General features: G+C 35.2%; 1 protein-coding gene across 4 annotated transcripts in view; it reads left to right on the top strand.

Annotated features, from left to right (window-relative positions):
- Positions 1–12,306, top strand: part of LOC114874370 (alpha-catulin) — a 55,038-nt gene extending 42,732 nt beyond the window's left edge. For 3 of the 4 annotated variants that reach the window (XM_029183572.2, XM_046287364.1, XM_029183573.2), the window contains 8 exons: positions 3,004–3,267; positions 3,968–4,219; positions 4,601–4,760; positions 4,839–4,957; positions 5,463–5,792; positions 8,798–9,004; positions 10,035–10,512; positions 12,071–12,141. In XM_029183572.2, the coding sequence (XP_029039405.1) occupies positions 3,004–3,267; positions 3,968–4,219; positions 4,601–4,760; positions 4,839–4,957; positions 5,463–5,792; positions 8,798–9,004; positions 10,035–10,439 (1,737 nt within the window). In that variant the 3' untranslated portion in view covers positions 10,440–10,512; positions 12,071–12,141. Of the gene's footprint in view, positions 1–3,003; positions 3,268–3,967; positions 4,220–4,600; positions 4,761–4,838; positions 4,958–5,462; positions 5,793–8,797; positions 9,005–10,034; positions 10,513–12,070 lie in introns of all 4 variants that reach the window. The other variant, XM_029183574.2, reaches the window with a different exon arrangement.
- Positions 12,307–12,814: the final 508 nt, after the last annotated feature.

The raw sequence follows: 12,814 nt of genomic DNA, 5'->3' as shown, positions 1-12,814 counted from the left end.
GAAATATACTCACTTGGACAGTGAAAATAATCGTATATAGTCAGACATATTATAATAGCACTAATTAAGGATATTTTTCGAACAAGGAATGATAATAGAAAGATGTTTAAAATATTTGTAGAATTTATTTAAAAATATGCAAAGTGGATTCTTAATTCTTAACAGAAGGACCTTTACAGTAGAAATGGTCAAGCTCTAGTCTTTCGCCTTTTAAATTTATCGCCCCAAATTATTGATATACTATCGATGCTACTGAAAATTTTCAGCAATTTTTCGTTTTCTTTACTGTCTATTGACGACAGTTAATTTGTCAAGGAATATGATACATCGCAGTGAAATAAATACAGGAATCGTGCAAAACCCGATATTTGACTGTGAAATGAATATCATTTTAATCCTTGCATATACCGTATCCTTCGCTATGAATAAAGATGAAAATAAAATAGCTTCCGGTGTCAGTGAGATTTAAATCTAAAACTGAATCGTGCTGCGATCAATCGTGAGCTTAATTTTCGAATTTCACTGTGTTATCTTTTGACAGGGGATTAAAATAAAACAGGGATTTTGAAATTATTTTATATAAATCTGCAATAACAAATTGTTCGTATTATTTTGCAATATACATTCACAGTACATTTTATATATCTCTTTATCAATGGAAATTGCAAATGTTTTCGTGGCCTCGAAATACGACGAAACTCCGAAGTATTCCTCATTCTCAATGCGTGTTTATGCAAATCCAAATTTCTTGCAATGGCATCATGCATTCATAGAATTTCGGCGCCGTGAAGCGACCAATGTTATCGCATATTGGCCACAAATCTAGGATGGTACGCTCGTAAAATAACGCGCGACGACGCGGCGAGAAACATTAACAATGAAATACATTCGAAAACCTGGAATCTTTCCAAGGAGCTTTCGTTCGCCAAATTCTGAATCACGATTAACCTGCATCGCCCGTGAAATAAGATTTTTCTGACCTTGGCTAACATTGGCCAAGTTTTCTAACGTGCCACCATAAACAATCATTTCGCCGTATGATCGTTGCCAAAATTGCGGACTGCTGTGAAAGAATATCCTTCGACGGGGCAGAATTTTAATTAGAACGCTACTAATTATCCTTCGAAAATTACTAACGTTACAGATAAATGAAATTCTCTTCTGTCACAGAAAATAATTCTAAAATCGGAAAAACAAATTCTACAAAATGTAAAGCTATCAAAGTGTTAATTAAACATAAAAATTGAAATTTAATTAAACTTTGTAAATATAATATGTTGTACAGTGTGTCTGTGAGCGCTTGCGGTTGAAATGAGTAGAAGAGCTCAGTACATAGTCAGACGCAGCAGAGTATAACTACTCGAAAAAGTTATAATACGTAAAGTTACGAAGCACCGCGCGTTCATTCAACGTCGAGATAAAAAGAAGACTAAAAAATAAAAGATACAAACCGTTGTAGAAGATAAAATTTCTATGTATTCATTCAGAATGAAAGCGTAACGTCGAGATGGATCGTATGACGTTCGAAGGATCGTCGATAGGTTTTCTCTTGTTTGACACTTGTCGAGATCCTTTACCGAAAATTTCATTCTCGATACGTGTAACAATAGGAAGCATTAGAAAGTTGAGAACGGTCGTTTGAAAGGTGTTCCATGTTTCATAGTAAAGTTTCAACGTGCTCTAACGGTATCGTTCGTCTTCAAACAGGGGCATTTTCGAAATGTAAGAAGCATGGAATGGACTCGGTGAATTGACAGCAATGCGAATTGATATCGTACCGCGGATAAAGGGCGTCGCATAGCGAACGATGCCGAAATGGATGTCATAAACGTTGCGGCCCATTCTTCGGCACGTGCCAAATTGCAGCCGGTGCATTAATGCATCGGCATCGTTTAAATTTCTTGCCAACGGCCAAATCTTCCCGAGCAAGAACAATGAACCGGGCAAAGAGGAATTTATTTGGTTTAAATGCCGTCCAGAATATCGCGAACACTTTCATGAGCCTGTTGTTTTTTTTTTTGTTTTTTTTTTTAGAGCAATCACAATGGAATGAGTAATATAGATTTTAACCCTTAAACACAGCCGAGTCTGGGTCAATCGAGACCTAAACTTATAAAGTATATCCATACAAAGATATTTAACTAAAGTTAAATGTAAAAATTTGGGCTCTCTCCATGGTCCGCCGTGCGTGGGTTATTTTTCAATACTTCGAGGACTAATATTGCATTTAGCTATTTTTCATTTTATCTTCATATACTTCAAGCACTAATTACAATTTTACTTTATTTAAATTTCATATTTTGCGGCTATTGAGCTAATTTTTGGACAATTGCAGATCTATAAATTGAAAATTCATGCAGCTATTTTTTATTTCCTCAAGAAAATGCATCGTGTTATTGAACAGAGCTAAAATATTCGAGCTCGATATACGAGAACCTCTGTAGAGCACTAAATGAAAAATTTATTACGTGCAGATTGACCGATAATCGCGGATCTTTAAAGGGAAATACTGTTTTCGAGGTGCTCGGTCACGTTCAAGGATCTCGTGCGAGTAATTGCTCTAGAAAAATATATAGTTGCACACGATGCGGCTCGAATACTTCATAGTCGAATGCACTCCATCCTCGGTTGACTGTGATCAGTTGAACTACGACTATGTATGCTGACCTTAGGACAGGATATATATTTAGATGCGACGCGCCATTAAGGTTTTACACGGTGTCTTGGTACTGGGTCATATTCCCATGTAAACATAGTCGCTGTTTATAACACGCGTAATTAAATTTTAAAGCGTATCTTCTGATAAATTGAAAAAAAAAAAAAGGAAAAAAATAAACAAGCTACCACAGCGAGTCACGAAACGTGCTATAGTTATTTTTAATTAAAATTTCAATCATACGTCTTTGTGCAGTATGGAAAGGAGAGAATTATGTAAATTTCGAAGCAGATGGTATCTTGGTCTCTTCGGAAGAGAAGTTTCGCTGATTCGGTCATTAATTTCAGAGCCCACAGCAGGAGGACTGGGACAGCAGCACTGCTTTCTCAGCTCTGAAACATTTCGAGAGACTCGTGGAAACTACGAGAATGACTCTCCTAGGACCAGGTTGCCGGGAAACTCTCACATCCGCGCTGAATACTGTCGTCGAAAGGACCCAGGACTTCACTGATAGCGCTTACACGAGCCACGAGCACCGAGAGAACATCCTTTTGCTCTGCGATCGTGCGAAACTCGAGCTCAATACCTTATTGCGGATCGGTAACAGCATGGTAAGATAAATATTTTGCTGAAAATCCTTCGATATTTAAATAACAAACGAATTTGAAAGAAACAAAATTATTTTATAATAACTTTACATGTTTTATGGTAATTGAATAAATGCCAAAAGTTTCTGTAGAACTAAAAATCATAGAGCAGATAAAATCTACTTCTATATAGAAGAATTTGTCCGAATGGAAGGATTTAACGCATGAAATAAAAAGATTCATATAATACCGGATTAAATGTTCTCTCTTGAAAGAGTAATCCCAGATTGCTTGATCCTCGTTTGAAAGAGTCATAGATCCGAATGAATGACCGTGCTAAACCGAATCAGTTATGAGAGACTAATGCCAGTGAATAGGGATAGCAGTTGGTCAGTTGTCCCTTTGAAAACGATATAGAATGTGTGGCCCTTTGTGAAAATCCTTGGAGCACATTTCATGGTAAAAACCATTGTGAATATCATAGTATACAATGTCCAACTAGAAAAAAAATCTTTTTTGTTTTCACTTTTAAAGTACGTATCAATTAATTCATCTTTCCATTAACCACTGGATTGACCATTTTCTGATTCTGATTTTATAAAAGATAGTAAGTCATGATCGAAGCCAATTGTATTCGAATTTTTCTAACGTAGAGACTTTTTCACAATTTCGATTCATATGATTTTCATAACAATACGAAAGATTTTGTTATTTCTTATATTAGAATTACGAAGGTGGAGGTGGATCCCCAAGCTCTGAGATGGAACAAGCTGTGCTGGGTGTGTTACGAACCACCAGGGATCTTCGTCAGCAGCTATGCACCACGACGATGGAACAAGCTGGTGACCTTGGACAGGTAACCAAAGCTGGACAAGAACTTGTGTCAACCATCAGGAATCTCGCTCTGGCTAATGACATAAATCGTCTTCAAGAGGGCAGCGATAGATTTCACGAGTACATCGATCATATTCTTGAAGTGAGTGTTTCCTATCATAAACATCCCTTCTTTCTTTACTCACATAAAGCACAAGTACCAAACAAACAATGTCTTTCAGAGAAAAGAAAAATAATATTTATAAATGCTACTTGTTTTTTAAAAATTGAAACCATTATGTGTTAACCCTTGAACAACGGAGCCTGGGTCGATCGTGACCCAAATGGTATTAGCTTAGAATTAAATTTATAATTTTTAAATAAAAGTGTTTCATATATTGGAAGAATAATTTGAAAAGAACAGAAAATGAAAATAATGTGAATGATCCGCCGTTCCGAGGGTTAAGAAAAGGCTCACCCCTACTTCAGATTGATTCTGAAATGACTAAATATTTAAATCTTCTCTTAATGTTTGAATCGACAGGTTTGCAAAATGCTGAGACACGTTGCACTCTCGGAATCACTGCAAGTTTCAGCAAAGTTCACGGAAATCAACTTGAGAATATACGGTCCCCAAGTGGTAACAGCCGCTCACACGTTGGCCAGACATCCCACCAGTAAAATCGCTAAGGAAAACCTAGAAGGTAAATCATACACACCTAAAACACAATAGAAACCAATAGAATAAATCTCACATAATTTGTTTATTTTTTATATTACAGTGTTCACCGACATGTGGCAATGGCTCATGACCGATGTGACCACAGTAGCGAAAGATGTGCTCGAGTTGAACCAAAATCGACCGGAGAAACAAGTTTACATGTCTCTGCCGCGGCCAGGAGTAAGTGAATTTCCACTTTCGTGTCGTCGGTACATCGTCCGTTTCAACATTCAAGAATTACCATACATTATATCTGATTTATTCATGACTAATATTCAAAGCGAGGTGGTCCATTTAGTAATTAGCAGAATGGATGATAGACTCGATCCAATAATGCACAGTATTCTCTAGGGTAGCTTACTCGACACCAGCAAGGATGCATAATTAATATGAAGGTCCAACTAAATATTAATACGAGCTGATAGTGGAATAAGCCTTGCGTTTGAATAATTTTGTGTCCTTCATGAGCTACGTCCACACTCAGTGATCTAGCAATTCTGTATACATTGTCAAATTATTTTCTAATGCCACCTATATAAAATAATAATTTAACAATTTGATTAGAATAATGACTGTAGTAGCTTACCAGTATTCCTCCTGAAATTTTTAATAATTTTAACAGCCTAATTTTAATATCAAGTATTTTTTTTTTCTAATAGGATTATTTCTTTCTTTTTAATTTCAGAAACACGGCACCACCAGCAAACCCCTAAAGCCCGTGCGACTGGACAGCGAGGAACAGGCCAAGATCGCAAAAGCCGGTCTGGAGATGAAGCTGATCACATCCGAGATGGACGCGGAAACGGAGAAGTGGCAGGAAAGCGGAAGCGCCCTGGAGGAGAACAACGACATCGTGAAACGCGCGAAAAACATGTCGTCCATGGCGTTCTCTATGTATCAGTTCACGAGAGGCGAGGGTGCATTGAAAACAACCCAAGATCTGTTCACCCAAGCTGAGTATTTCGCTGAGGAAGCGAACAGATTGTACAAAGTTGTGAGACAATTCAGCTATCAGGTATGTAGCAGTTGTCATGGTCAGCGTAGATTAAAAGCAAAGTGATACACATTTTTTAATTGGACTGATGTTGAGATGCTATGTATATACGTGTACATGTACAGGGATCGCCTATATACGTACACGTATACACGTACATCCCCCCTTCTTATTTTCTTACGATCATACTCTTTTTACCCATTGTTTTTTATTATACGGATTCTATACTGGACTTGATTCCGAATTTTTTGATCCTTGCTATATTGGAGATATTTTTACTTGAATTTCGCTGTTTCAGTTTCATTTTTACGTAATCGCCGCGCTAGGGTTACTTCGAATCCCAGTATCATTCGGTAAAATTAAAAATATTTTTTTTATAACATAACAACATGTAATTCATGAAGCGTTTAATACTTTGACCACTTGGATAAATGAATGATTTCAAAATTGGGCTTTCAAAATTAGGACTTTGAGAATTTAAAAAATTTTTAATATTTTTATATATAAGGAAATTTATTCATTATTTCCTGTTAGTTTACTTAGAAAATCCTGTCGTACAAAAAATTTCATTTATGACACGAGGAGAATTTATTCTATGAAATATGCAACCATCGATGCGTTAATGAAAAATTTAGTCTCTCAATCAATAAATGAAAGAATCTGGAAGTTATTGGTTGGAACAATGTTAAAAGTGGATTGGAAGTAACTCGAGCGTGAGCTATTAGCATTAGACATGTTCGAATTAACACGTTTGCTGCCCTTTCGACCCTCCTAGCTAGGCCGAATATATATATAGTTACCTGAAACCATTTTTTGATCTCTCTATACTCTTCTTTAAAAGAAATCAACAGAAACGCTAACCTTGTAATATATTCTTGTATTATGAAACCCTTTTTTGACCCTCGCTCTTTGAATGCCTCCATCCAGGTAAACTCTTTCTCTCTTTACTTTAGACCCTTGTTGGGCTCATAGAGATCACGTTCGCCTTGTACAGATCGTTCTCATTGCAGTGCATTATATATAAATACATATACCGCTCGTGTTTTCATTTTCTTTTTTGACGAATTCATTGTTCCAGTTGCTGTGTTTAAATGTTGTCGTTTCTATTCTCACATCACTACACTTGTTTCTTTACTGTTATACATATTTATTATACACAGTAATGCTATGCAAGATCCGTGACACCTGGTATGAATCATCCTAACAATCGTTTCTTTTTTTAACAATGTAGTGTGTAATTACATCATTCTGTTAATTTTGTACTTACCAGAGAGGAAAAGCACGTTTGCAAAGAACGTTTCATTCATTTTTTGTTTAGAGTAATTTGTACCAGAGTAAGATCATTCTTATTAGGTAATTTGATCGATTAAGAAAAAATTAACGTATTGGAAAAGAAAAGTTTATAATGGTCTGAAATATTCATGGGTCAAGATTTTGTGTAATGGAAATTTGAAATGACAAGGATTACCCTTTATTAAATTTTTATGTGTAATGAGAATAATTATTGTTTATTTTGTTGAAGTGTAGCTGAGAAATTTGTTGAGACTTTTGGATAATTGATTTTAGAGGAACGTGATTCTCGTTTTAAAAATTAGACGAGCTATCACTATTGGAATCTCACGTTTCATACTGTCAGATTAACTATAATCATTATTTTGTTGGTAAATCTATTTTGTGTACGTACATTTACGACTTTTTTGTGTACGATTAGTAAGGTGTGTTTTAGATGCTACGGGAATGCTTCCGTCTGTGGACGACGTCTATGTGCATTGTGGTCCCCCTCCTTCCACTATCTGGGGCATGACTATTATGTCTCAGTTTTTGCCAGCTTCTAATTTCTGATTTTCATGAATTATTTTTATTAACAAGCAGCTAAGATGAAATTTTATCATATTAGTATTTCTGATAATGTTTTCTGCTAAAAATTTTAAATAACAATGATGTGCTTATGAAAATTTTTCAAAATACCATTTGCTTTTTTAACAATATTTAATTTGAAATATTTTCTGAAAATCTTCTCGTAACATATTTCATTTTATACCCTATAGATGTCTTCAGTATTAAAATTCTAATATTATGCATCAGATTTGAAGTAATTAAATATTGGAGTAATTAGAAAATTACGAGTGACAAATTGATTCTAATGAAAGATTTAATACTGGGAATAATTTAAAATAGTCAGCTCTTTTAATTAATACATTACTTGTAAAATTTATCTTAGCTGTGATGGTTTTTATAATGTGTTAATTGTTCTTAATAAAGAGTTAATTAATGAATGTCAGAGAAGCTAGCAAAAACAACAAGGTCTGTACTATTTCACTGTCATTCACACAATCACTCTCTAATATTCTTCTCAAACAATTTACACTTTCCGTTTCAAACTTTTGCATTGTGTTTCTATTAGGATGAATAGAAATCTTTTTTTTGTTAACTAATTATACTAGATACAATTTTATAAATATCCAAGATATATATAATATATATATATACGTATTTGAAAGTATTTATTACTAGACAATCAATGAAAAATAGAATTCAGGCATTGCTTTGAAGAGTCATTGAGAAACGCTACATATGTATATAAATTATTTCGCTGGGCAAATATGATTGATAGTTTACAATGATTATAATATCATAAAATATTTTCTTTATCAATATTAATTATTTAATTATTCAATTTTATACATTTGAAACATTTTTAAGAGAAATAAAACACAATCAATTTTCACTCGTGCAATTTTAATAAAAAAATAATTATAATTTACCTATAAATAAAAATAATTATTTATCTTCTTGAGAAAATGTGTCATATTGTAAATTTTAGCGTTCAATTTCTGAAATATAAAATCAAACGAAAAAGCCTAAAATCATCTGTTAGACCATTTTTGATGATTATTGTTATATTATTAATTATCGTTGTATTTTGAACTTTAATTAATAGAAATCTTTGTAAACATTGTGCAAGCAGGTTTGCCTGGCGATACGAATGAAAATGTAAGTTTGTATACGATGTTGCATGGGCACAGGTACCAGGGGGCCCGCACAAGAAAGAACTTCTGGAAAATCTCGACCGTGTGCCGACATACGTTCAACAACTTCAATTCACCGTGAAGAATCCCACAGTCGGGAAATCCGCCACATTTACGAAAGTCGATAACGTGATACAAGAGACTAAGAATTTAATGAACGTGATTTCGAAAGTGGTCACCACATGTTTCGTCTGCGCCACAAAGGTAAGATATCTGCATAACTTGTTTTCTTCGTTCAAAGAATCAAGGATCAACTACTGTTTTTATTCAGGTTACAGTTTTGTCTTTTGTTCAGTAATTTTTAACTTTGATTTTTGTGCTATGCGTCGAGAAAAATTGTTTAGTCTTTCTTTTTACAATATACATATATCAATTCTTATCGTTGATTTATTATTATGTGTCTCATGTTGTTGTAATTATATGATCATTTTTATTGTTTAAACAAGGAAAGACTGAACTTTATTTTTTTATCATAGCTAGCTTTGCGTTAGCAGCAGATACGTTCAAATTTTCATGCAAACGTATAGCTGTGCGTAATACTTTGAAATCCTAAACAATTAGTTCTGTGCGAATATTTGTTGCTCTAATAATGTTATATATTAACATAAATTATTTATTTCATATCTTTCAAGTTAATTAGCATCCAAAATATGTATTTCAACAAGGGAATTTCATTAGCAAACTAATTAGACAAATAGTAGTATACAGTAGTATAACAGCATATGTGGTCAGACAAGTGGAACAGAAGCCTTGGGTTGGCAGACATAATTACATAAAACAGATTCAATGTTAAATGTTTGAAAATTTACATAATTTCCTCTCATTTAATGCATTCATTATCATAGTTATTATAACCATGCATGATATGGCACACGATAATATGGATTGTCAAGAATATTAACGTGTTGGAAGCCATGCTGATCATCAGGAACCAACACCATAAATTTAACACCATCAAGAATTAAAAATGAAACATAAATGCAAACCTTGAATAATATTAATACTGTGTAAGTAATATTTAGTGGTAAAAAAAAAGAGTTTCCACAAGAGATCCATCCACAAAATATTAAACTAAAAATTTCAAACAGACAGAATGAAAAAACAGTCGTTAGGCCCAAATTAGAATTGAATTATACTAAAACACAAATATTCGCACAGGTGATCGTACAGGTCGTCACGTGTATCGTATCACGCCTAAAGTGTGTACATGTCCTTCCATGTATTCATCGAATAGCACAATATCACGATGCCGCAGTACGTGGAGCTCAGTCCGACAACAGTGCCCGGCCTGGGCGAAGAGGATTGCTTGTATCCGGTTAGCCCGCAGTTGTTACCCTCAACGAGTCCCTACGTACATCCTCATCCTTTAACCTCAGCCCAATTACACGGTATCTTAAGAGCGCCAGGTTTAAATTTTCCATCCTTCGGTCCGTCCATCGTGCCAACTCCCACGTCGAACACCGGTCCACGTAATTCCGCGTCCTTCGTTCACCCCTCGGTCCTACCCTACTCTTCGACGACCGCAACGTCCAGTTGCGGACCGCAGGCACCCAATTGTCTGCAGAATCTACAGATGCTGCAGCTGCAGCTGCACCACGCACAGCTGCAGCACTTAAGGCACGCCACTCTGCCGAGATAACACAGACAGATCTTCGTCGCACGGCGATGCTCGCGCGTATTCGCGACGAAGCGTTGTTCTTTACGTTGCACAGGTTCGACTTTGGTTTTTTTTATTTCCTTCATTTTTCTTTATCGCCGCATTCACGTAGCTTCCTGCACGCGAACTCGCGCGAACGATTCCGTTTACGATCGATCGACCGAGGCGAAACTTCTTCTGGTGAATTGGGTTAATCGAGTTCACTGGTCACGGTAAAATTGAAAGCAACGTAATTTTTCCGGAATTTAGGGGTTTAAGGGTGAACCTCGGTATATGGAAACTGCTGCTGCACTTGCGTTGATGAAAAAGTGAATTATTTAGCTTCCGAAGTTGAGAGGATAAAATTCCAACGGGGGATAAATGGTTTTTCTGGGACCATTATTTTGTTGGAGCATCAAATTTGTTTGAAAAAATTTAAACTTAAATAGATAATGGAGCAGTACTTTGTTTTATGTATTTTTTGCAAATGGTGATCGATCGTCTGCAATCATTCGCGTTTCATAAAAATGTTTTTCATCTTAACGCTTTATTTTTCATCGCACATTTTACGCGTAGGCTTCTTTCTATTCTCATGGTAAGTTGCTTGAATGTTTTTCTTACTGTAATATTATCAATATTTTTAATTATCAAAAGCTTTGCTTCGATTAACAAATTACATATGTAATAGCATTAATCAACTGCTAATCACTCTAGTTTACTGTTTTCAGCAATCTTTTGCAGGAACTGGGGCAATGTAACGTTTTATAAAAGAAATTTTTATTGTTCAATTATTGTCAGAAATTCTGATTACCATGAAATAATGCTTATTTTTATATCTATTCAGAATAACAATTTTACATGTGATTTTCATGAATGGCAATCTTTAAAATAACAACCTCTCATTTTTGGATTTTTCATAAGATTATTCTGCTTGTAACAAAATAATTATAATAATGTTTGTCTATTACTATGGTGAGAGCATCATTAACAGTCAGGGTGCTATCAAAGGAACTCATTTGCAATGTTAACTAGAAAATCGATACGTCGAGCGAAAATGTTTTGGGATTCAACGGAGATAAGGGTAATTAGATTTTGATTATGTGCTTGTAAGCGCATTATTCACAGTTGATAATTACTGATACAAGTGAAACGTAATTATGAAGTAACTAATATTAATGCATAATAATCGCATTTAGCAATTAAACGTAGTTGAAAACAATTTTTTAATCTGGTATTTCGGAGGAGGACCATAGAGAGAGTCCCAATTGTAATTTAACCTTCTGTCTCATATTATTTTCATTTTCTACATTTTACACAACTTTACATTTAACTTTAGATTAATATCCTTATATATGTTTTATAAGTTTATTACTATTAATATCCATTAATAATTAATACACAAAATTTACCCTTGACCAATAGTCATCGATTTCTCTTAATTTCAAACACTTCAAAAATTGTCCAGACTTCCATAAAAAGAAAAACGATAAATCTTTAATATTATTATCAAAACTTTCAAGATATTTTTCGTTCGACGTAGGAAGGAAACCACCCTGAACCTTCTTCCTTAGGAAAAATCGAAGAGGTATCAATAAGTGCTATTAATAATCTAACTTTTTGGGTCTATTTTTCAGTACAACCTGGATTTCCGAGGTCTGTCGGCGCGTGGGGCCGGCGGCTCGCCGTACAGGGGCGGAGAGGGTGCAGGCGCCGACGGCGACGGTGGCGGTGCTGGTGTCGACGGCAGCAAGACGGGCTCCGCCCCCGGCAGCGACCCGTCCGTCTGACAGTTTGGGATGGCCCGACGGGCCAAGGGGGACGCTCGCCGCACCCGGGTTTCCTTTCTACTTTTCTAGGAAGAACCCTCGCCTGCCCCAGCGAAGCGTACACGTCGAGGCCTCGAGGACTCTTTACAGAGACCCTTGGTACTCGTTCGTTAAACAGAATTTCGATATTTTTCCAAGGGATTTTTACTTCTTCTTTTTTATGTTCAAAAAGATCGTTCGTGTGGTTTTTAACATCTTAAGTACAATATAAGTCATTGATACCACTTTTCAGTGAAATCAAATTCTTTGAAAGAAGTAGTATTGTCTGAAATATCTCCGCCAAGATCAACGTGAGAACCATATGGTAATTAATTATTGATTGGCAATATCAAAATTTCATTAAATAATACAACAAAAATTCACAGGCATGTGTCTAAAATCTGAGGCCTTTTAACCCTTCAATAGCGGAGACAAATGAAAATAATAGACAAATGAAAGAGTAGAGTCAATGTAAAAACAAGTAGTATAACTTGAAATATCACCGCCACCATCAACCTCTAAGCTTTTTCTATAAACTATATACATTCTTACAAAATCACACGTCCTAAATAT

The sequence above is a fragment of the Osmia bicornis genome, chromosome 10, assembly GCF_907164935.1.
Source record: "Osmia bicornis bicornis chromosome 10, iOsmBic2.1, whole genome shotgun sequence".
Classification (NCBI taxonomy): Eukaryota; Metazoa; Arthropoda; class Insecta; order Hymenoptera; family Megachilidae; genus Osmia; species Osmia bicornis.
The sequence above is the reverse complement of the archived record's forward strand: the minus strand, read 5'-3'. Positions and strand labels throughout refer to the sequence as shown.